Source organism: Syngnathus typhle, linkage group LG5 (assembly GCF_033458585.1).
Source record: "Syngnathus typhle isolate RoL2023-S1 ecotype Sweden linkage group LG5, RoL_Styp_1.0, whole genome shotgun sequence".
NCBI lineage: Eukaryota > Metazoa > Chordata > Actinopteri > Syngnathiformes > Syngnathidae > Syngnathus > Syngnathus typhle.
In genome coordinates, this window is record NC_083742.1 from 19,752,058 (window position 1) to 19,777,476 (window position 25,419).

General features: G+C 43.5%; 2 protein-coding genes across 2 annotated transcripts in view; one reads left to right on the forward strand and one right to left on the reverse strand.

The window, feature by feature from the left end:
* Nucleotides 1-3,540: 3,540 nt before the first annotated feature.
* The window catches only part of LOC133154770 (rho-related BTB domain-containing protein 2-like), a 28,868-nt gene continuing 6,989 nt past the window's right edge, over nt 3,541-25,419 (forward strand). The window contains exons 1-3 of the mRNA XM_061279756.1: nt 3,541-3,738; nt 24,850-25,003; nt 25,099-25,205. Of these exons, the coding sequence (XP_061135740.1) occupies nt 25,156-25,205 (50 nt within the window). The 5' untranslated portion in view covers nt 3,541-3,738; nt 24,850-25,003; nt 25,099-25,155. The remainder of the gene's footprint in view (nt 3,739-24,849; nt 25,004-25,098; nt 25,206-25,419) is intronic.
* Nucleotides 19,563-23,507, reverse strand: ido1 (indoleamine 2,3-dioxygenase 1). The gene is made up of 10 exons (XM_061279865.1): nt 23,362-23,507; nt 22,829-22,924; nt 22,644-22,763; nt 22,290-22,408; nt 22,170-22,184; nt 21,997-22,096; nt 21,688-21,805; nt 21,560-21,611; nt 21,187-21,335; nt 19,563-21,126 (listed from the first exon to the last, which is right to left on the reverse strand). The coding sequence occupies exons 1-10, from the start codon at nt 23,497-23,499 to the stop codon at nt 20,726-20,728; spliced, it is 1,308 nt and encodes a 435-aa protein (XP_061135849.1). The 5' UTR covers nt 23,500-23,507; the 3' UTR covers nt 19,563-20,725.

Below are 25,419 nucleotides of genomic sequence, written 5' to 3' on the forward strand. Positions count from 1 at the left end.
TTTAAAAACGCGCAACTTGGCGCAGTTAGAAAACAGGCGACTTGCGCCGTTGTGGGTGTGAACAGAGCCGATTAGTTTTGTTGTCATTGAAAGCTGCTCCGATCGTTTTTTTTTTTTTTTTTTTTTAAATCAATGCTGTGATATCCAACATGAATTTTTTTTTTTACAGCAGAATGGTCTGAAACACCATGAATAATCATTTGGTATTATAACTGTAAATCTTGTTTTGTCTCTCTCATTTCCATCTATCCAGTCACATGCTGACATTTGTACGTGATTTGTGATGGTTCCAGAGATACTGTACAGTACATGCATCCATCCATCCATGCATCCATCCATCCATCCATGCATCCATGCATCCATCCATCCATCCATCCATCCATCCATCCATCCATCCATCCATCCATCCATCCATCCGTGTGCATGTGTGCATTGCACTACCTAGCTAGCCCACGTTACCTTCAGCCAGCCATCTGGTTGTAGTTCAGACCCATCTGGTTGTGTCTCTAGAACAGGCATCTCAGGAATACATTTTGGAGTAGTGCCCACATCCGTTCACACGGGCAAGCGTTCACTCACATTTCAACGATGTCTTAAATGTATGTTTTTATTTGTTGCTGTTGTTATTTTTGGAGGGGTGGCTGTCAAAGATGACTTTGGGCATGCCGCGAACCATGTTGTAATTTTCCCCTTGTGTTCACTTCGTGATATGTCATGGGGAATTCAGCTTTTTTGTATTACTTACTGGCTCTCCAAAAAATTAATTGATCACATATAACCACCAATATTATCTACAATGAACTAGATGTTTTATTCCGAAAAAAAATAAAAAATAGTTCCACGTTCCTGCCGTGTCTTATGCGATAGGTCTTTGTTTTTCACCTGCCACTCGTGTCTTGTCCAGGTTTGACTCTTTGCCTGGCAACTGCGACGTCATCGACAGTCAAGAGCAATTCGCAAAATGGCCGCTCCCCTGAGATGAATAAAAACGGGTCAATGTTGCTGCTCTACTCCTATTCCACAAACACAATATTAATCAGAATGGCAAATTTAGACTAGTGGGTGTACGTCAATCAAATTGAAATATAACTGAACAACGTTTGGGTATCCTCGTATACCACTTGGTAGTTTTTGTAATGCTAAGTTACGTGGACGGCTAACAGAAAAGCGGAACCGTTGAACCGTTAACAAAAGTAATAAATCAAAATTCAGTACTTGCTCCCCATCATTTGAACGGAACCGGTGCGGCACGTACGCCGCTCACGTCTATTTTTACCACGAGTTCATCCTCAGCTACGTATGCCATTGTAAAGATGGTGAAGTATTGTTGTAAAACAATATTTGTACACTTTATAGGCGACTATATTTCTCTCCTGTCTGGCTCGCATAAAATTTGGATGAATTTCGGGAACTTGCGGGATCAGGCCTCGTGAACCGCACTTTTAATCACCGGATGACAAACACATTTCAAGTGTGTGTGTGTGTGTTTCACATTGGCATCCATTAATTCAGCCCAGGGAAGTTGTGCTGCATCAGGTTGTGTCACTTCTCTCTGAATCCATTTCCAAGAGTCACCAGCAGCTCATTTGAAGGAGCGGAATGACTAAGAACGGCGGCGGACGCCCACGGGCCTGTACTGTACTCATAAAGCGGTACAATATTTCATCAGGCTGTGCGATAAGACCGATGGTGTCACACTTCCATATTGTCAAATGCACTGGCAGTTCAATTTGCATGCTAATACCGTTTCTGATTGAATCTGATATGAGCCGCACAGTGGCAGCCCTCAATTTCTAAAAGTCCCCCCCCCCCATAAGGCATGCAGCAGTAACCCCCAACCATCCATCTTGCGTGAGCCGAGCAGCGGCTCTCGCTTTCCTGCTCTTTGTCACATGTCGCGTTGACACTGACAAGTGGCTTCAAACTAGCCTATAAAACAAAAAAAGATGGAAGGACGTTCCAATATAGAGGCACGGTGGCGGCTATTTTCCGTACACAACAGTAGCTCTGAACATCTCGGAAAAAAACGAAAACAAACCACAGCTCAGTAGGAATCGAATGCAGATTGGTGAGATAGACAGCCGTGGAAAAAGGCGAACAAAGGAGCCTAATGAACGGCACCGATGGCATCGGTGTGAAGGCCCTGTGGATGATGGGCTGGGGGCTGGAAGCGTGCCTGGGCCCAGGAGCTCTCTGGACACTGTGGGATCCTGGCAGTCCGTCCATCCGTCGCCTTGCTGTCGAGCCTCTCATGGGAGCGGCCATGTGGCAGGTCAGGCAGTAATTATTTGCTTCATGTCAACCCTCTGTCCATATCTCTTTTCGTTGATATAAATATATATATGTATGTGTGTGAGTTATGTTGGCGCTTCCATACAGTATATCACAGCAAACAGTAGCAGCATAGCTGCACTTGCACATAACCAGCCCACCACTTTCTCCTCAGTCCACTTGTCAACCTCTTCAAACTGAGTTACATAATCTTAATTCACAGTCCAAGATAAAGATCTTATTGTGCGGAAAAGGAAAGCAATGCAACATCTGTTAGTTTCAGTCGACACTTTTTTTTATGATGCTTTTCTCATTCAAAGTGACCTTCTGCAGATTCCCGTCTGCCACCTATTCACTGCTCACTGCTGTTTCTTTTGAAGGAAAAAACCCGACATCATTCCATTCACTCTCAGCATGGACCTATAACCATTTTGTTTATTTTGACAAAGAGCACATGGTTATACGTATGTATGAAAAAAAAATCCAAGTGCAAGTATGTGACTAATCTACGTGGCCAATTGAGACCAGCAGAATCCTCACATAACAATTTTTTAATGTGTATAATCGGCAAGTGTAATCACAAGTCTCCTTAAATTCGATTGAATCACGTCATTATTGTATGTTTTTGCATTGTACTAGATTATTCAAAACACACATTACAACAGCGTTGTAGTTTTGAAGGGGAAGTAACGGATTCATGGCATTCCCATCCATTCCAATGGGGAAAGATGATTTGAGATACAAATGTTTTGGAGTTGTTTCTAATTAGATAGTGCTAATCAATTGTATTTAGGTCTCAGCCAAATGTTTGTTGAAGCCGGCTCGGAACAGATGTTCCGATGTTTTAAAAATGGCCCAGTGAAAACCTGCTCAGCGACTCAGCTCGCATCTGCTTGCGAAAACATCCTCCGCAAGATATCAAAGTTGCCGTGCATTTTCCATCAATCCATCAAGAACTTCATAAAAGTGTGCGCGAGCGGGGAGTACAAACAAGGCTCATCCGGGGTCATGCTACTTTTCCTCTTGTTCACAGGATATTAAATTAGCACACAAATGGGAAATGGAGCAAAGGCAAGGTTATTTTTACTTTCCTCACTTGTCACCGGAACCAACCACACCCACCCACACAACGTGGCGACAGCTGGTGGCTCATTTCAGGAAGTAAGTCGACGTCCGACGCAAATCAATACCGTTTGACTGCTTCTGTTATTTTGATACAATATTAAATAATTTTGAAAATAGTTTGGAGGGGGGAAAAAACAACAACAACAACAACAACACTCAAAATGTCTGAGAAGTGAGAGACTCCGCCTATTTCCTTGTTTTGTGGAAGCAAGCGGCACGCCATAATTGGCACCTGTCTGTTTTTAGACTTTAATGAGTGAAAATTGTGGCCTTGGATACATTCAAGTCACTTTTGTCCAAATGGATCAAAAGAAGGAAGAAGCATTACACATTATGAGCCAGGTGAGTGCGCGCAGATTGTTTTGGTGTTGGATTTATTGGATTTCTGAGGATGGACTGAAGTTAAATGTTGTTTGTCAGTTCTTTTTGAAAGCTTAGTCCTACTCTGCTCGTGTATTTTGAATTCTTTGTTTTAGGTGCTACTTGGAGTAAAACAGGTTTTGTTGATATAATTGAATGAGTGAAAATACCGTTTTTTCCATGTATAATGCACCCCCATGTATAATAGGCACCCTAAAAATGTCATGTTGATGCTGGAAAAAAGCCTGTACCCATGTATAATACGCACCCAAATTTGGACTCCTACTTAAGTCCGTGAACGTGAAATTATTTCAGAAAAAAGATCATCTTTGGGAACAACCGGATGTTATTCTGCCGGTCAGTATCACTGCGCATGCGCTAGCAAACTCAATAGCGAAGAAATGTTTCGGATTTGCGTAGGGTAGGTACATTGTGACAGCAAACGAGCAGGTGATCGAGCAAGCCTTGTCTGATACCAGAGCATTGTGTTTGAAGTGAACAGCAGAGAAGAAAGCGCATCTGTAATGGCGGCCTCCGGATCATATCCGGATAAAAAAAAAAAAAATTTTTTTTTTTACCCATGTATAATGCGCACCCCAGATTTTAGGACAATAAATTAGTTAAATTTTGCGCATTATACATGGAAAAAAACGGTAATATTTGCAATGTCTTGGGATTTGAAAGTCAATTCATATCCTATTTGATGATTGATGATGATTGTTTTTATTCATCTTTCTAGATCTGTACAATCACTTTGTATTTTGTGCACTGGTCTGACTTCCCAAGGGTGTTTGGAGAAGGGAATAAATCCTGCCCGGTCATGATTAGTCAACTGCACTGCTTGGAGATGGATCACGTTGCCGTCAGACATAATACATGAAGCACATGGGCGTCATCGGGCTTTGGCATATTTTCAGATGATCTTTAAATCACTTTGAAGGACGTATTTTGGAAAGTTTCCCCGTCCGCTTTATGACTGCTGAGCCTGGACTACATGGTAATTTCCCCCCGCATGGCTGCTGAAATAAATAAATAAATAAATAAATGGCACTTTTGCTCCAGTGCCTTTGCAGAAGCGCCGTCACAATGCAAACCGCATCGAACGTTCGCAGTGAGAGGGAGCAAGAGGGGTCCTTGTAACCTTTCTTGTGTGAACATTCCTGGCAAATCCACATCCCTCGCTGAGACATTTTCATTTTCAGCTCTTGCAAAGCCATGACACATCAACTGGCAGGCAAACAGGCAAAAAAAAAAAAAAAAGCACATGCTGGCCAAGCTCACATCCTCCAGTAGTCACAAACGCTGCGTCATACAGGGAGATGATGCTGCTAATATTTCGGCCCTCCCCCTCTCGAGCTATGTCCAAGCAAAATATTAGAAACAGCTCTCCGTAAAATGCCCTGCGGTTTAAGGGCTGACCAATTCATCAAATGACACCGCAATGGAGCACAATGTCATTTTCTAATCGCTGCAGAAATGTTAGAAATAAATAAGTTGAGTGCGAAAGAGGTTTGGGAAAGATCAAATGTTGAATTGATGTCGTGGTGGATTGCTGCAGTATTGTTGTGATCTCATTTCAAGCAAACTGGGGAGAGTTTTGTGAAGTTGAGCAAATTTGGCTTTTTTCGGGGGGCCATTGCACTTTCCATTCATTTCATTTGGCGATGATGATTTGAGATGAGACTATTTTTGAGTTTCGACCTTGATCATGAAAAGCAAAGGGGATAAAAAGCCACCGATGAAGTGATGTGATTTTTTATGTATTTATTTTTTCCACCACTGCACATTAACTGAGAAGGACGTGTCACAATTCAAGGGGTTGTAAATTGAAAACTTCACTGTTTAGAGACACAGGTTTTATGTGGAAAATCAGGTGTGTGTGTGTGTGTGTGTGTGTGCGCGCGTGTGTGTATTTGTGTGCGCTCTGTTAGACATCCAACAACACTGGTGGTGACTTTGTTGGAGGTGAATATTTTCCATTAAGAAATTCATGAGCTTGTAAACAGCTCGGGTCCTGGGAAGCATGGTTCTATCTGGGATGATAACCAGCCCGTTTGCATTTTGTCGACCTTGTCTGGCAAGAACAGCTCCCGGCTTGTAAGTTACTCACAAGCTAAATGAACTCCTGCTTGCAATATTTGGAATACTTGAACCCGTAACACTCCGAGCCCGATGCCAACCCCCTCCCGCCTTTATCCAACATTCCTTTTTCTAGAGTGCTTTGTGCTCATTAGTGTCACGGCTGGGCGGGAGGGGACTTGAGGAGAGAGGTGGCCGGACAGACGGACGGATAGATATTTGGATGGATGAATGGGTGGGTTCATTGGATGGATGGATGGATGGATGGATGGATGGATGGATGGATGGATGGATGGACGGACGGACGGATGGGTGGGTTGATTGGATGGATGGATGGATGGATGGATGGATGGATGGATGGATGGATGGATGGATGGATGGATGGATGGATGGACGGACGGACGGACGGACGGACGGATGGATGGGTGGGTTGATTGGATGGATGGATGGATGGATGGATGGATGGATGGATGGATGGATGGATGGATGGATGGATGGATGGATGGATGGATGGATGGATGGATGGGTCGGTTGATTGGACGGACGGATGGATGGGTGGGTTGATTGGATGGATGGATGAATGGATGGATGGGCTGATGGATGATGGGTTGATCGGACTGACGGACAGATGGTCAGTCATATCAAATGTATTTAATTTCACTGACGAGAGGGAACAGGAAAGCGCTTGCAGAATGAGACTCGGCGTGGCTGGAATAAATAAGTGCAGTGCGTATCTGTTGCCAGCACGAGAACACTATGTACTGTTTAAGTAATTGTCCGTCCAACTTGGCTTCTGTTTGTTGCAGAGAATAGTTGCCTGTAATTTATTCGAGCACATTGTACAGAGCAGCTGGACCATTTCTTATGTCACAGTAAGCAATATCTGGAACATTTCTGCTTCTGGTTCTCTGGTTAGCATCTCATTTGATGTCTTTGCCATCAGCAATATTCTTTTGTGGAAAGAAAGCGTTTGAAACGCCAAACACACTTTTGGAGTTCATTTGTTAAATACACACGACGGTGAAGATTTGCACAAGTGTTAATACTCTTCTCTGTCATGTCAAATTTATACGACGTTTATTTTGATCGTGCAAATATCGATTTTGCATTGATTGGCTTTTTTTTTTTTCTTCCATGTATGCCAATTTGGAAAACGTGACTTTCAACACAGTGTGTGCAGACATAAAGGTTCAAAGGTGGCGGCATGCGCCGCGACGCAGGTGCACATGCACGCACGGGCCTGTGCGCGAGTCCAACATGACTCACGGCAAAGTCACTCGATGGCAGCTTTACGGCGCATGTTTGTAAACTTTAAAGGGCCACCTATGAGCAAGCACACAGCTGCCATTGTGCCCAGCACGTGTGAGCTGAGTCACATCTTTTTAACACCGTTGGCCCATTGTGACTGACAAACCCAAACCCTCCTGGCTTGATTTATTATTTCGTCCGACACCCCCCCCCCCCCTTTTTGGAATTCCACACAAGTCTGCATCAGAGCTAACAAAAGAAGCTCATGATAATCTAGTCATGATCTGGCTGGCAAACAAGTCTACATTGCAGAGTAATTACTTATCCCTGTGAATATTTTTATGTTTTATTTTCTTTCTGAGTTTTAATAGCTTTAATTGGGTGCAAAAGTCTGGCAATCATTTTCTGTTCCCCCATCGCTATGTGTGGTGCCAGAGGTTTTTAAAGTTAACCTTCCTGGAAAGCATCAGCTATTCTTCTGAATTTGAGGCCCGCTGTTATTCATTGCGCTGCGTTGTGTGCACTTAATTTGGCCACTCTGGAAAGTATTAAGATCAAAACTAAAGATGGGTGTTGAAAAAGGAACAGTAGAGAAAGGCCCGGTCGTAGCAAACGTGGGGGTCGGGGTCAACGGTTTTTGCAGAAATCCCCTTTGTCACTCAAGAAGAACTTGTGATTGGAAGACTCTCCAGTCCACTTTTTCTTTTTTGCCCTATTGCATCAAACTAAAACTGCACCTATCTTATCTGCATGATTGCATCATAATTATCTGCATAAATGAAAGACTCAAATGAAGCATCCCATAAAAAAAAAAAAATAAATCTTGGCTTAAAAGCACACCAAAATATGCTTCAACTAGTAATGGGATTGGATTTCCACAAAATGCAAATCTGTTGAAATGTGAATGCTGGTTGGAAAGGCTACTTGATGGCAGCAAGAATTTGGAAACATTTTCCCAAAAATGTAACCTTATTTAAGGAATGTTTTTGTGGTCCTTTTTTTTTTTTTGGGGGCCAAATAAATCAAATAAATTGCCAAATGCAGTACCACTGCTATCAGCGTCAGCTGAGGAAAACAGCGCTGATGTTGGACTTGACATATTATTGGTGAAACTTTCCTATGTTCTGAATGCTAATTAGAAAATTAGAAAGAAAGGGTCAAAACAAACTTTTTCTGGTGAAAGAAGAGAATCTACTCTTTCTTTGCTCAGTTCAGATTGTCACCCAATATTTGGTGGGTCTTGAGAGCTCTGTCAAAAATCTTGTAAAATGTTTGGCAAGACGAGAACAGGTTTGAAAACGGCTGGCAGTGAATAGGGTTGGATTTTTCACAGAAATATGAAGGACATTTTCAGAGAATGAAGTCAAAGGTCCAAAAAATTTCCTGGACGCTCACCTTATCCTGTTCTCCATCATTTAGAAGCGCAACAGAAAAACTTTTAATGGCTTCTTTCCTGGCTCATGTTATTTATTTTATTTTTATGCCTAATCTTTCACCAACAAACAAATGCAGAGTACAGCACTTTTTTTATTATTATTTTGCCCCTGGATCTTGTGTCTTAATCTTTCCAAGGCATTTTGGACAATTGAATTTCACAACTATGTCGAAACTATTCTGAGAAGGCCCTTTTCCTGTTTCAGCATGACTCAAAATCAGGCTTGACTGACTTTAGGGTGGATGAATGGAAAGGAGACCCAGGAGTTGTAGCTACATCTAGTTGAACCCTGAATTGTTCCTATTTGGAACCAATGGTGAGGCCCCGCATTTTGGACTGGGAATGGTATGACCTCAGATGTCCCCGTTGAATCAAACGGTACATTGGTGAACCTCTGGCCGACTCCGACTCCTTAATAGCTATTATTTACAACTGGAAGGGGAAGTCGGGAACCTTCCTGCGCACTTGACCTCATTTCCTCCCGTTGCCATAACCGTATTGTTTACCCTGTGTTTTTTCCTCCACGTTGCCTGTTCACACGTGCGTTCACATAAGCACGCGTAGGCGCCTCTCCACGATGCCGTCTATCCGTCACAAAGACTTCAAACGATTTTCGCTCCCTCGATCCCAACGACGCCTTCCATTTCATTCCGCCGTTGTTTGGAAAACAGTTCAATCCTCACTTAGTCATTCGGGGACTCGTCAGTATCGCAGAGTCTTCCCAGCATGCACAGCTGCCTTTCCGTGCTTGTTGGAAACATCGTCTTTGTGCACATGAGGTTAGCCGCGTCCCGTGTTTGCTCAACGCTGAAAAGCCGAGCGGTCGGGTTGGCTCCGAGGTCGTTCAAAGGGCGGAGGATTCCCTCGTAGATGAAGGATAACAAATGGAGAGGTGCGGAGGAGGGAGGGAGGGAGAAACACGAGAAGACAGTGCAACATTTTGTCTTCGGAAATGAGCTCCGCTCCGCGTCGGAAAAGCGTAAACTCCCAGACGGATAATAGCAGACATTGTATCCGTCGGAGCATCACCGTGTGAAGTTTGCGTGTCCGTTGTTTGGCTTTTCTCGGGCTTTTCGAGTTTCCTCCCGGGATAATTAGGAGAAGTGAACTTGAAATTGCCAAAAGAAGTCAATAGGGTCGTTTGGTTATGGATTATTCAAAGTGACTGGTTGGATAGATGGATGATTCTCCATGGAATACAAATATTTCAAACCATAATGTTCTGGTTGTTGTTGCCTTTTGATCCCAGACAGTGTCACCTGACCTATTATGGCAGTATCCTTTGGCCTTTGTCAGAGTGGAGCCAGAATCAATACATTGCTCAGGGTAGTCGTTGAAATCAGAAGAGCCCCCCCCCTTTTTCGGTGCCATCGACCAGTTTTGTATTTTCTCCACCTTTTCAGCTCCCAAAAAGTCCAGCACACTCTCGGTCCCTTTTCAGAGTCAGCTTTATTGTCAATTCCTTCATGCAAAGACACACAAAGAAATGGAAATTACGTTTCCTCCATCCCACAGTGACGAGACAGAGTACACGGGTAACATACAAGTAAACAACGGGGGAGAGAGTTCAGGACCCCAACAGCCTGGAGATCACAAACTTCGCCAGAGGCCAGCAGTGCTTGCATCCCACCACAGAGTCCCGGCACCATTCGTCACGGATGTATAACACATGAATTTTCTTTTGCTTTTGATTGACCGTAAGATTCTTAATTGTTCCCGTTTTTATCGTGTTTACTTTGATCTTCATTTATTGCCAGAACCGTCTTTGTTTTTATATCCGATTTGGACATTTTGCGCAGCACTTTGTATGCAGCTGCGGTTCGGTTGTTTTTAAAGGGCTCTGTAAATAAAGTCGACTTGATGAGAAAAGTCATTGGAGTGAGCTCGACAGGATGAAAACGTGGGAGCGACACAGCACGTTTACTTTATCTTGGTCAATCGTTGCTTCCAAGAAAACCACAATGAGTTATTTGTGGGGGAAACATCCTTCCCCCCGTCGCTGCTTTGTGACTCAACATGAATGAGGTGGAAGCGGTACAAAGCAAAGGGGACTGGTGCTTTCCGCCGGGTTCTGAGCGCAAAACCTCTTGTTGAGTCACAGATACGTTTCCAAACCAAACAGCGCTCCGACTCCAATTCCGTCCGAAAAACCCGGCGCGCCAAACGAGTTTCCGACAACCCCCCTCCAGAATGGGAACATTCTCCGACACACCTTGCGGCAGCCCGCTCCGAAGCGATCGGAGCTCCTTCTGAATGGGTGGACTTGGGAATGTCGCTCCACCTTCTGTTCGTTGAACATCAACAACATCCTTTGTGATAGCCCAGTGCTTTCCTTGGCATCATCTGCCACTCGGGCGGGGAGGAGATATTTTTAGGCCGTCCTGTATGAATTAGCCTGTGTTCAGTGTTCTCTCTGTGGGGCACTTGAGATCTACCTGATTCTGGGGATGCCATTAGTCCTTCTAATAAAGGCCAGATTGTGGGAATGCTGGCAGTTAACGTGACTGGCCTGTGGCTTGCTGACAGACGCTCCCACCGTGCAGCCGCGCTGGACAGAGGCTGCTTCGTTTTCCTATCCGCCAGAGAGACGCTATCAGCTGCTTGGCTACCGCCGACGCTTTAGCTTGTCTTCTTTTTTTAAAAGCCTCTCGTCTTACGATAGGAGATTTGTTGACTCGGTGGCCATTCAATGCTTCTGTGATAAAGAATGAATGGCGCGATGACAACAACAAAAGTACAAGTTGAGATAGAAAGCGTTTTGAGTCTCATGAATGAGAACAGTCTTATGTGGTTTATCTCGAAGGTCTTAGGGGCTTTTACACAAGATGCTATTTAAGTCAAAGAGATAAAAGCGGAGCGGTTGTTGTGTTTTGGACGGCTCTTTTCAAAACGTATCGCTACCATCTCGAAATTAAGGCCCACCACACACCGAGCGGGGTTTTGCAGCTAGCTAGCTAGTTTTCATGCTAGTTTGGCTGGGATTGAAAATTGCAATCAATGTAACCGCTTCATGGGCTTACATCCTGGACTGGTAGCTCCACCCTTAAAGGTGTTGGGTTAAAAACATCATCGGCCAAATTGGGTTATTTCTAACTCGGCAGTTTTAAGGGTGGGGCCAATTGCAGGACAGATCAGACCAATCGGACTCAAATGTCACTGAGTGGGAACTGAACCAACCAAAGTCAAGTGAGGGAACCAAGGCCTCTGTGAAAGTAGTCAAATGTTTTCGGATATGACCGGCCAGATAATAGACAACGCAACTAGATAAGATATTTTCACAGGATTGTTTCCATATAAACGAGCTCTCAACTTTGATTGCCAAACGATAAGGTAAGAGTCTACGTAGTGTTTCGTCTTTGATCAGATCCGATCTGTGTTTGGAGATGGTGTGTTTGGAAATGGTGTCATCTACATTTCGTCACCTCTTTCTTTCCTGTCTTCTCATCTAAAACATGCTGACACTGGCAGTGTGTGGATTTGATCCAGACAAGCTCCTCGAGGTCTGAGCATTATCTGGCACATGATGTTCTCACGGCTCCGAAGAAGTCGAAGCTTATCCTGAGGAGACTTTTCCACTCAAGCTTCTACTGCTTAATTTGTTTGAAGTTTCTTAGGTGCCAGAACGTCCTTCACGGTGAAGTTGACCCATTGCGCAGCTGCTGTTGTTTAATATTCTTAATAAATCAAGTTTTCTCTTCGAACGGCGCTGGCGTGTTGGAATGGATTCCATTTGGAATGTTCAAAGAAACAGTCGCATTTTCCATCATGCGCAACGGCCGCTTTGAAGTCATTGAAGCAAGCGTCCGGTCTGCGTCGCGAAACTTGCTCTGAAGCTCGAGTGATTTGTGATGAGCGTTGTGTTCGCTGTTGTTTAAACACAACCTCACTTTTCAAAGCTAATTGGCACCAGTAGCTGTATGACTTAGTGACTTTGATGGGGTCTTCCAAGAGAGAGAAGGAGCGAGAGAAAGTGGCCATTCACGTCACTGGATGATGTCAAGAAGAAATTGACTGCTGCTATAACTACGGCTGCTGTGTTTTTGCCCGTCCGCTCGCAGTAGCTCAATAAATCAGATGTTCAAGTTGAAGATATTCCTCTCAGGATTAGGAATGATCTTCACCACAATGCGCTGCCATGCACCCAAAGATGAAAACACTCGAGCGTGTTGTTGTTACCACAACATCACATCATGGGATGATGGTTAGGGATGGTTTTGCAAATGCATCTGGGAAATGACATTTTGTTGACAAAAGGTCCAATATGGTAGACAGACATCTCCTTGTGTTTTTCTTCTTTTTAGGAAATAATAGCAATTGATTATTTTGCTGTGTCCCTTGAGGGCTACACACAACTGGCTTCAGTGTTGTTTTTGTTGACTTTGCTTTGATTCCATTGAGCTTGGTTTCAGGTTTCGTCACGTTTTCCGGTGTTCCGTGTTCATGTCCTGTTTGCTGGTTTTGGATTTCATCTCCACCTGTTCTCCTCAACGCAGAATTTTTCCGCTTTTGTAAAATTCGCCAATTTACGGCAAATGATTCCTTCTTAATGGCGCGTTCAACATTTACGTCGTTCCAGTTTGAGATTCACATCATGCAGCACATTCAAATCACATTGGGGAAGATTTCCAACATTCCTAAAATGGCCAAGTTAAAAAATGTCACGTTTAAAAGTTTGAAATTCACGCCAGATTTTCCCAAATTTCGTTTTTTCCCTTCTCATTTCTACATTTTGCAACCGATTCAACCCATTCCAACTTGAAACATCGTTCTGCAGCAAATCTAGAAGCTCTCATTTTGAGACTTCTGCATTTGGGGCATTTACATCGACTCCACGCAACAGGAGATTGAACCTAATCAATGAGAGGAAACGAAAAGTGTTCGACACGTGGCAAAAGTGCGTTGAAGGAAAGATCATCACATTGGAGCTGAAGCAAAGTCGTTGACCGCGGCTGCACAAGCGCAAAATGTCGTCGAAGATTTAGATGCTTTGCCTCACTGGAAAAATGAGTTCATGTTGGAAGACGAGCATTGATCGGTCGGTCCTAGCAGTAAACAAAAGAGTCAACAAATATTTGGGGAAAAGCCGTTGCCTGGTTGACGCTGTGGCTTGAATTCAAATTTAAAGCTTCATCTTGTTGAGTGGAAAGCTTTGGGCTTTTAATACTCAAGTCAATCGGCTGAACGAAGAATCACACCCAGGTATACGAAAAAAAAAATCATGTCAGGCACACGTGTAATATGTACAATAGCCACAGAATCTGGATATTTGGAATGTTTCAAACGTAGCATTGGTGGTCCAGAAAATGGACAAATGGATATCATTAACCACGAGGAAAAAATAGTGTAGGTATGTCCTACAATAATTGTGCGGTGATGGCTCCCAGTCCCAAGACGTCTGCAGAAGCAGGCTGAGACCCAAAAATCTGGAACGATATTTTTGGGCTCCACTGATTTTTGCAATGAACAATGTCTAGGTACTATTAAACTAATTTCATCCATGAAAACATTGAATAAGTACATCTGGCAGGGAGTTATTTGTGTGTCCTGCATGAAGCCCGCAGTGAATAATAACAATATTACCTTCTTCAATTTTGTCCAATTACATGGCACAAAGTAAAAGGTCCTTCATCTAAATGTGGTTGTCTTTGGCTTTGCTGGACATGCTTTGGCAGAACAAACTGTAATAGTTTGTTTTACGAATACCTTTTCAGGTCCCGCTGTCTTGAGAGCAGAGAGTAGCGGGCGCCATGTGTGGGTAGAGAAGGGCAAGTGTTAGAACTGGGCCAGAATGGGTTTGTGGAAGCACAAGAAGCTGGCAATCCACTCTGTGAGAAGAACCGATACTTGGAACAAATGAGATCCAATACAAAAAATAATAATGTTTTTCCTGAGGTCGAAATAACCATCGGTCATTGAGACAACACAACCATATCATGTTGAAAATATTTCTGCCAATAACGCGTGGGCGTCTCTTACGCTTTGATAGTCCGACGCACCTGAGCGCTCCTTCCTTCTGCGAGACCTCATCTGTCTCCAGTTTGTCCCCCCTCACCGGGGCAGCCCACCCTGCGCCGCCTGCCTCCGCTCGGCATGCCAACAAGTCCGGATCTGGCCTAAGGAGGAAGTGCAATGTTTTCACTGGGAAGTTCAGGATTAGCCGACCATTGCGGGGATTTTCATTCCATCTCTTGGTAGCTGCGCTCAAGAAAGGAAGCCCCGCCCCCTCCTTTTTTTCTTACATAAGTCAGCAAGGGCCTGTGCGGATTCCTGAGCTTCATCCCCCACCAAAAAATAAACCTGATTATGTCAAAATTGCAGAACAGTATACACGGCTAGTGAGGGCCCAAACTGGCTTACTTCACATAAATGTTGACCTTCCACCTTTTGATTGAACTATAATAAAGGTAGAAGTCTTGACATTGAGAGATAACTAGGTCATTTCAACCATTTTGAGATATCTAGGGCAGAATCTTTTTTGAAGTACACAAAAACGTGTGAAAAAAAAAAGATTATCATGTATAAGGAAAAGGAGTAGTCCTCGGATAGAACCCTGTGGTACTCCACAATTGCGGCACGCTCTGATGACCATCCGTTTATGCACAGAAAGCGTTGCCCACCCTAAATATAATTTGTAACGCGCATATTTTGGAGCTCCGGATAACTTCATTGACTTTTGAAGGCTTTCGATTGAAATCAATACATTTCCTAGAGCAAATTCATTCCCGTTGACTGCAAAACGATCAACTTTGTTAACCAATGAAATGTACTGTTCTTACGTGACCCGGATGACAAGCTATTATGATGATGTGCGTGGCTCCGTGCCTAGTGTGGAAAGGTAACAAATCAGCAAGGAGGAAGTCAATCAGCCGTCCAAGCCGGGTGGGGGGCAGAACAATACGCTTGTGACACCAAGCCAAGTGGGGAAAGTGGGAGTCAACACGGTGAAACTTTCCAAGGGAATGTAGACCTGTCTGTGCATGTGCATGCACGTGTATCCATGGCGTGCGGCCTTTTATTTGCATGTGCGTGTGTGTGTGGAGGGAACTTCAGTTGTGTATATTGCACCTGGCTGTGCTAGTTGTGCGTCAACAGCGGTGAGTCGCAGTCGCGCTGCTCGGTGTTGTGCTAACCTTTCAGACAAAAGGCCGTGACGCTGGTGGGCTTCTGCTAATCCTGTGACGAAAGCGTTTTGAATGTCACGTATTCTTCTGGCCGCTGTCAAAATCTGATTTAAAAGTGTGCTTGACTCACGTCGCTTGGACAACCGCTGAGCGAGGGTGAGGTGAGAAAGCATTTTGGTCAATAGGAATATTGACGCACGCATTATTTCAGTCACAGATACTACAGTAGTGTCGAATTTACCATTTAAACTATGTCCAAATAAAATCAAAATAAACAATATAATACAATATATATATATATTTATATATATTTAATAAATATTATATTTATATTATTATTTATATATATATAATAATATTTTCAACATATATAATACAATATATATATATATATATATATATACAATAATAAATAATATAGTAATAATAATAATAAATAAAATAAATACACTGTCTCAACTTATCACAGGGGTGGTCTGAAATGTAACTCTTGTGATGAACAACAAATCACAATTAAACAGCAGTCCAAAGACCAGGACCTGGTTTAGCTAAGAGGCTAGGCTAACTGTCTGCTTTCCTTGCCTCTTTTTTTCAGATGTCAGAATCTGACCCAGCATGTCTTAAGACTGATTTCTATAATAATAATAATAATGATAATAGGTCCCCTGAAGAAAACTCCAACAACCGCCGCAAAGTTCAAAATGTTCTGGAAAAATATATACCTCAAAAATCTAATAAAACGTTCCGAAGATTCTAAAGGATGAGCTCGCCGAGTGTATTTTGTATTTTCTTTGGTGTTTTGTGTTTTATGTGACGTTACCGCAGAAGGTACCGTAGAAACGTGGCATGGTAATTATTGAACCAGAAATGAAAAATGATAGCGACACCAAAACGATTTGGTCGCTCAGTTAACTCGGTGTTCCTAAAAAACAAATAAGGAAAGATGTTAACATTTGAAAAGGATAGGCTCCCTTGCACCCAAAAACATATGTTGCATAATAAACAATGTTTGACGGGTTGAGCATAGTTTTCAAATGGGACTTTTTGGTCAATAACAGCCAAATGCACAATTTGGAGGTCCCACCAAATACTCACCAAAGGATTTTCAAGTTTTTTTCGCTTTTTGTATTTTGTGTTGATATGTGATGCTGCCGCAGAGACGAGTACAGTTTGCGTTATGGCGTATTTTCGACATCAGGCACAAATAAACAAATAGTAATTTGACCAAAATTCTTTCTTCTACTATGGTGAAAATGAATTGACCTCCTGTTAATTCAAAAAAACAAAACTTTGAAAGCTTTTCTTTCAATCTGTTTCCATTGTCTGAGGCAATCTTGCTCCTCTTTTCAGTCTATGAAAGCGTCACTTAGTGACTCATCAAAACGTTTGCAATTTCAACAATATCAACAATCTGGCCGTGGATCCAGCTCCACCCTGCAGCTTCACAGGAATGCCCGGAGCAAGAGTCCATCAGATGCCAAGCTGACAGAGCGTGCAAACTCCACATGATACTATATCAAGATTTGATTTTTAAGCATTTACGCAGCCGCCGCCGCCGCCGCGTCGCTGACATCATCCGATTTGCTCCATCAACACTGGCAACAACAGAAATCCTACACCTGGTGGAGGCCACCCTTTCAAGCTGTCTTTTGCTCCTCTTTCATGTGGAGATTCTGGGCTGGAGGCGATAAAATTGCTGCAGGGTGACAGCACAAAAGAGCCTTTTAAGTGATGTGCGAGGAAATGCCGGCCGGCACCAAAGATGCCTTTGTCGTATCGTGCGCCGACGGTTTCGAGGTTCTCCGCTGGAAAGGGTCCAAATGGAGGAAGGATGAGTCACGGCAGCCTGTAGGTGATCAAGACGTTAGAGAATTGTTGGAAACACGATATCCATAGGAACCACAACCTCTGAGGTCAACTCTCCTGTCTGCTTTTTAAATCCAAACTGCAAAAAAAAAAAAAAAACCCGAGGGTGCTTTTTTAGGGCCCCCGGAAAGATGAATGAACAAAAAAGATTTGCCTAGTAAACGATATAACGCATTTGAACTCACGAGGTGAGCTATTAAATGAATGATGAGAATGTGCCTGGGCTGCGTCGTCCAGATGACGACCAGAGTCGCCTTCTGTACTGTACGCAGCTGCGGCCAAATTGCACTTTTGTAAGAAGACCCTCAGGATATCTTGTGGTCAACCAGCGAGGAAGAGATATGCAAATGTCTATCCAAAAGGAGACCCTAATAGCTGCTTTGAGTTCTTTGCAAGAAAATGGGTGACTCCAGGAAAGTTTTTGAAAAGTTCTCACCGTCGCAAACAATTGAACGGCCTGACGTGCGCAAGGCGAGTACGCACATGCATTTGCGCTACATTGAAAGCAGGCGCCGTTGCGATGGCGAGGTGAAAAGTTAGCGGCTGCCCGGCGGCCTCCGGCTACACAATGAAGACATCCTTGGAGATGGTCTTTGTTTACTGTCCGGTTGTCAGGGAGTCCTCCCAAGTCAGGCAATAAGGAAAGGGATTATTTGCTTTGGCACTGGAAGAAGGATCTAATCAGATGACATGTGAAAACACAAGCGTCCAATTCTCTCCATATCTGCGTCAGTTTCTGCTCACCTTTGCCTCTCTGACCTCGGGGACGCTTTCTCAGGTTGGGAAGCATTTCCTACGAGCTTGTTCTCATCGCAGTTTGGTCAAGATTTCAGATGAGAAATACCGTAATTTTCGGACTATAAGTCGCACCGGAGTATAAATCGCACCAGCCATAAAATGCCCAAAGAAGTGAAAAAAGAAACATATATATGTATATAAGTCGCTCCTGAGTATAAGTCGCCCCCCCCCCCACCCAAACTATGAAAAAAAACGCGACTTATAGTCCGAAAATTACGGTAATGCACTGTTGTATTGGGAGAGATTTGACAACTGAGAATTCAACTCGAGTCCTCCATCAGAAGATCATCAAACAGCTGGAGCTCGGGTCCGACCAGATGAAAGAAATTTTTGAAATTTGAAAGAATGAAGACTAAAGGATGTATTTTCAAATGCCTCTGTGTAAATATAATTCGATACAAAATATTTCAGGGGTAAGATGATAACTTCCCCTCGGTTCCTAATGCGTATTTTTGCATTTTCTGTATTTTTCACAATTCCTTGTGGGATTTATTTTGGACATACATGACAATCAATAGCAATAAAAAGTTATTTATAACATTATGGTGTATTTTATGAATATTTCTTTCTTTTCAGTTGTCCCCTTCAGTGCCGCTCTCTTTTAGTCCAGTCTCATTTCCTGATGATGAAAGTCGATCTTTTTTCTTTGGCACAATTGCGTGCTGGTCAGATTGTGTTTTCCCTTCGCTGGAGATCTTTTTTTTTCTTCCTCGCCTGGCTGTGGAGGGCACGATAAGCTGGGTCACCCAGGACGGCCGAATTGTCACGTCTAATTGCCACATCTCGCTTGGGTGTCGTTGTAATGAAACACCGCTGGAGAGGAGCCAGGAAAGGTGAAGATTACACAGCGTGAGCCACAATCCGTCCCTTCTTCATGTTGCCCACACTCTCGGTATCAGCAAGTATTGTGAGGGCTGAGGGAGGGATGACAGGAGCGTTGAGGTAACCATTTTGCCAAGTGATGGCCCCGCATTGTGCCTCAACCTGATGATGATGCCACCGCAAAGCAAAGCTGCGCCCGCTGAATGAAGACGTGACAACGGCTGATTATTTCATGAGATGGAAAGTTTCCAGGGTGTGAATATTTCAGCGTGGGGTATTTTGGTTGAGGGATACCTGATATCGCAACACGTCTATAAATAGCTCTCTCTTTGTGTTGACCGTGAAGAAAAGAAGCAAAAGAAATGTCCCGTGTGAAGGGCTGTTTTTTATTGATTTGATTGAAATTGTTTTTATTTCATTTCTACTTTTCCCCCAAAGTCTGCTCCAAGCGCTTCAGCCACAAACGGATGAATGGAAATGAATATCCTGTATTTAACATGCCTACAATTTTGCCCTTTTCTTCCTAAAGCTAAATAGGAAGCATCTTGGGTCGCTCGAAACTTTACTTGAACCAAATCTGTAAATAACCTCCCAAGAAGTTTTGGTTTTCAGTAATTACCTCTTTTTTGCTATCCAGCGACACAGATTTGGGACAAGACAATGCCTTTCTTGGATTACACTTCAAATGAGACGAGGAGTTAGCGGTTGAATTTCATAGAAAGTAACAGAAATGGTTTGAATTATGGTTTGGACTAAATAATGGGTGGCGCTCACGTCTATGCGGCTAAGGCTTGTTTACGGGCAAAATAAAACGTCAAGCAAAAGGGCCTCTTACTATCACAATGGCAAAAGTCATCTTTTCATGACATTTTACCATTTAAACAAGCTGCCAGTCTAATATTTTGCGTGTATTATCTAGAAAACAACAAGAGTGGGACCCCATAGGTTATTGTACAACTTCCCATTCCCTTACACAGGTATCAAACACAAGGCCCGCGGGCCAGATAGGGATCGCCACATCATTTGGTGTGGCCCGCAAACACAAATTGTGCATCAAATTCATGTCAATACTAACATTACTAATTAACATTCATATTCTTCAAATATTTGAACCGTTTTCCCTTAGTCTCTGTTTTGAAAACTAGGTAGTCATTTGTTTGTTGTGTAGCCGACACAAAATATAATGACACATTCACACATTTATTTGGCTTGGCAATTTCAATGGCCCTCCGAAGGAAACTATGATGCAGCCCAAAAATAAGTTTGACAGCCCTGCCTTAGAACATGAAAACGGCTCTGAACTCTGATAACTACCGTAATTTTTGGACTATAAGTCGCGTTTTTTTTCATAGTTTGGGTGGGGGGGGCGACTTATACTCAGGAGCGATTTATATACATATATATGTTTTTTTTTCACTTTTTTGGGCATTTTATGGCTGGTACAACTTATACTCCGGTGCGACTTATACTCCGAAAATTACGGTATTCATTTTTTTCTTTTCCTCAAAATGTGTCGCTTTATTTCGAAATGTTTACTAAAAATGCAATTACAAATCCCATATAAAATGATAGGCTGAGTAATCCCTTGTGATTTCCCGCTTCAGCTATTGTGCGTCGTGGCTTGGCTCGTTGCCGGCAGCAGAGTGTCTCTGGTTTCATTCCTCACAGTTTTTAAGAAGCTCATGATGCCGGTGCCGCCGGTGCCCCGTTCCTCCAGCGCCACGGGGGCCATGCTGACCGTCTCCAGCGCTTCGGCCTCCTTGCTCTGGTTCCGTAGTTGGCGGGCTTTAGCGGCGGGGATTGTGATGAAGCGAGTGACGACGGTGATGTGATAGTTGCGCAAAGCCAACAATTTGCTGATGCATTCCTGAAAGGCTTCAGTTAGCTGCTGGTCGGCGTGTTGCTGCACAAACGTTCTCAGGGAGGGTTGCAACGAGATGTCCCGGATGAGTTGCTTGTGAGCAGGTAACATGTAATTTCTCATGCATGTTAGAAAGGCACCTGCCAGGTGAAAGCGTCATCACGTAAAAGGGCCTCAAATAAAGCCGACGCTACTCTTACCACTTTTCGCTTCATGTTTGACTCCCAGAAGTTCATCGAAGCAGTGCAGTAAACTGCTCTGCGCGGCGCTCCCTCCGGAATACTCCATTGGTTCTGTTTGGACGCCTTCGTAAACCAGACCTTTTGGCATACACGGGTTGTCTTTCCATCTGTGGAAGAAGGTCCCATATACGGACAATATCGAACATTTTGTGATGTAAAAAAAAAATAATTCATATCTATAGTGAGTTGAAAAGTCTACACACCCCTGACATTAAAATAATAACCGAAGGGAGGGGGTGATCAAATGTGCTCGAGAGGAGTAAATGAGAAGGCGTTTGAACTCGGGGTGTGTAGACTTCTGCTACCTCAAATTTGATGTTACAAAAAGTACCCAGATAAGAAGATCCTCATGATGCCATAGAAGACAGCAGGATCCACATGTTCTATATGAGGAAAATGCAGTCCTTTGGTTAAAGTGCTCAAGGAATAATTCTGCTTTTGATTTCAAGAAGCCATTACCGTGCAGTAGTCTGAGGCACTTGGCCATTTTGTCCATAGATTGGCTGATGTCTCCTAAGGCTTGGGCCACAGCTTTAGTATCAGCACATCTGACACCATTGATGACTTTAGGAATGCTCTGAAACACAGTCACAATGCTTGGAGCATAAATGGGAAAATTATAAATAAAAAATAAATCGTACTGGAATGTAAATGGTAACATGATACGCAAATAAAATAAATTAAAAATGACCAAAATTGAATTTGTATTTCTTGAAGATGAAATGTCTCAACATGAGTTTAAAACACAAAACAGCGACACAGCTTCACCTTCAGAGCAGGAATGGCTGCGAGCTCCACCATTAGCGTGACGATGAAGAAGCCTCGCACATTTTCACCTCCAGGAATACTGACCAGCAGCTCCAAGTTCCTGCGGGAAGCAAATTCAGCTTTAGTTGACACTCTTGAATACAACTCTAAAAACAATTTAAAAACGCACTCACCCAATGTCTAACGGCCTGTTACGGGAAATGCCGGAAAAATGGGAACAACAGAACATTGATGAGTTTTTTTTTTTTTTTCCCAATACAACAAAGACTTGCTCAGCAGTTATTTGGCTTCACCCCTTTGGATCCTTCTTGCGCCAGTTTGCTAGCACGGCGTCAGCATGGGTGAGAATTGGAGGCAGGCCTAAGCGTCGGGATAGCTCCCAGTATGGAACAGCCAGAGTGCGCGGCAGCATCTTGGATGGAGATGATGCGCAGAGAATGCATGTCAGCCTACTTGTTGCTGTAACATCTAAACCTCATCCACCAAACAAGATAAGACCAAGACACATCATTTCAAAATTGAATCCACCATTAGTGTTACCTGTAACCAGGGGCAGCGCTAGGATTTTTTTTCCCCTGTCCAAAGGGGGCTCAAGGGGGCAAGTTATATCAAATAAAAAAAAATAATAATTCAACCATGAGAGATACCTTGACTGTGTCGATCTCACCCTCCTGCCAAACATATCCCATGGTCATGACACCGAGGGCCAGGTGGGCAAGCCGGAGTTCCCTATGTCTCTGCAGGAACTGGATGCTCAGTTGAGGCATCTGCACAAATACCCCACTCTTTAAATCTGATGGAGTGGCTTTGTCAATTTGTGGAGTCCATTTACCTTCTCAATACGCGAGCGCAATTCATGTGCGAGAACAAGCTCTGGGACTTGATGGGCAATGTCCATCCATGGTTGGTAGTAAGGTGGAAGTTCTTGCTTTGGAAATAAATGCAGGAAGATGGAGTTGGTTACGACAATGGGGATTGCATGACAATGTTAGACTAGTTAAGGTCAGATGATGTGGTGGGGCAGAGGTTACAATCAGTTGTTCCACTGGGTGACCTGAGATGTTCTGTACAAAAAGTTTTTATAGAAAAATGAACTTGTAAAAGTTCAAGACAAAGCAAAGAGAATGCCAGAATGCGGCTTCCGCCGGTCAATTGATTCAAATCAATAGCAGTAGCTAGCATACGAGCTAGGCGGTCCATTTTCTAACTGCTAAGTGAGCAGTTTTGACTCTTAGCAAACCAAAAATTTGCATTCAAATGATATTTTCACTTCAATCATTTGAGAGCTTCCGGGCACCGCTTACTACCAATCGGCTATTATTTACAAGCTACTTTCCCAAAATATTAGTGGTGAAAAATACCAACCATAGGTTCTGGTAAAACGAAGCCCAGTTCCTCCGAGACGTGGTACGCGTGCAGAGAGAAAGGCGCTGCGGAGTCTTTGTAAGCAGCCATTGAGCGTGTGTCTAAGAGAGCAACACATACGCGGCACTCGGAATGCATCACAAGACCTCGGCCTGGTGGACTCCAGCACAGAGTTCACTTTAGCCTGTTGTCAATAATTACACAACGGCAAAAGTAAAGGAGACCCTGACACTGCACAATGACACATAAAGCGTGGAAAATCAGCACACGCGTTTCAGTTTGTGAATATTTAAGGGGAGGTTTCCGCGGGCAACGAGAGATTTTTATGCCACGCCACAATTTTTACGCCAAGTGGTCGTGAATCATCGTGTTTTGGCTTCTGTCACCGGGCCCAACTTGATGTCATCTGCCATTTTTTATGTTACATGTGATTTATTGATGCAAGTACATGGTGTAAGATTCTTTCTTTAACTTCTCAGGACATTATTTCCCGGTTCTTTCAACTTGAAGTTCTACTTTTTTCTTCCTGCCACCGTTCTGCAAAAAAATCAATTGGCTTTTCATTCTGCTCCCTTTAATTAAATAATCAAAGTTGGGAAATGAAGCATAAAGTGCCAAACAACGGTTGCTAATCTACCTTGCGATGGTGAAGATTGAGTGTATTTATAAAATTGAATTATGTATAAAAAAGTAACTCTTGGTGATATGATATTTTTCACAACAGTAAACAAAAAAAAATGGACTTGGTATCAAACACAATTAATAGCTGGGATTGGTTGCCAGTTGTTTGGAAATAGTTTGTATGGATCGCAACTCTGTTGGATGATATGAAACATTCGTGCGGGCGGGTTTGTTGCGTCATTTAGTTTGAATGGCAGTTTGCTTCCTCCAACCTAAAATGAGTCGGAATGGCAGTTTTTCAAGCATTTGGAGCGGCAGAAAAATAAAGTGTCAGCACCACCTGGTGGTACAGGCTTAATATTGCAGCAATGATTTTGAAAGAGGTCAGTCCAAAAAGTGTTGTTTTTTTCTTCCAGAGCCGAAGAGGGAAGCTTTATTGCTCTTTAACCGGCATAAAGTAGTAGTGGCTGCAGCATTTGAAAATAGCACTAAGCAATCTTATTGTCAGTGGAAATCTACACCGGGACAAAGAATCTACTCCTTTTTTTTTTTCAATTAAGACTTTGGCCTATAATGCACATGATGGTCGTTGGAGAACTAAGTGATTTTTTTTTTTTTTAAATGCTACTTATCATGAGAAAAAAATCATTGGCGTTTGTTGCTGTTGGTGTTAGTTAGCCATGGCAAGTGCAGCATTATGTCCCAATGAGCTGCTGCCATGTGATTTCCAAAACACCCTGCTGAGACCGATTAAAGAGCATGTGTTGCTCTTTCGAGGCCACCGAGGATCAGTGGAAGGAGATTGATGCCACTTTAAAATGGATCACTGTTTAGTAATGGGCCGGCTTTCTCTCCCCCTCCTTGCAGGCCGGCCTCTCTCTCTTCCTCTCCTCTCTCTCTCTCCCTCCCTCTCTCCTGCTCTATTATTAGCCACAGAGGCCGATGGAGTGCGTTGAGGTGGAAGCATCCACATGACCGTCACGGCTGCAGCACCGGCGGCGGCGGCGGCGGGCGAGAACGAGTGAGTGCTGGGCGTCCTCGCCACTCGGATTTCTTCTTCTGCTCTTATTGTTTGCCATCCATCCATCCATCCATCCATCCATCCATCCGGAGTAGCGTGTTTTCGAAGATGAGGTTGAACACGGGTTGCCGCCAGGTGCAGAGCCGCATCCGATGGAGTCTGGTCCCTCCAGCAAACCCATGCGACACTTCCTCGCGTTACGGTAAGCGGGGAGAAGGCGGCTTTGGATGTGTTTCTTTTTTTGGAGCACACAACGTTCTTGTTTTGCTGTGGTAGCACGGCCAAGAGTGACGGTGGTGTTACGTAAGGCGTAATGCAGCACAGCCGCATGACGGGAGAACATCATTAGCTTGGAGATGGAAATGTGACCCATCCTATTTTGCATCATTCAATGAACACGTCGTAGCGCGCAGGAA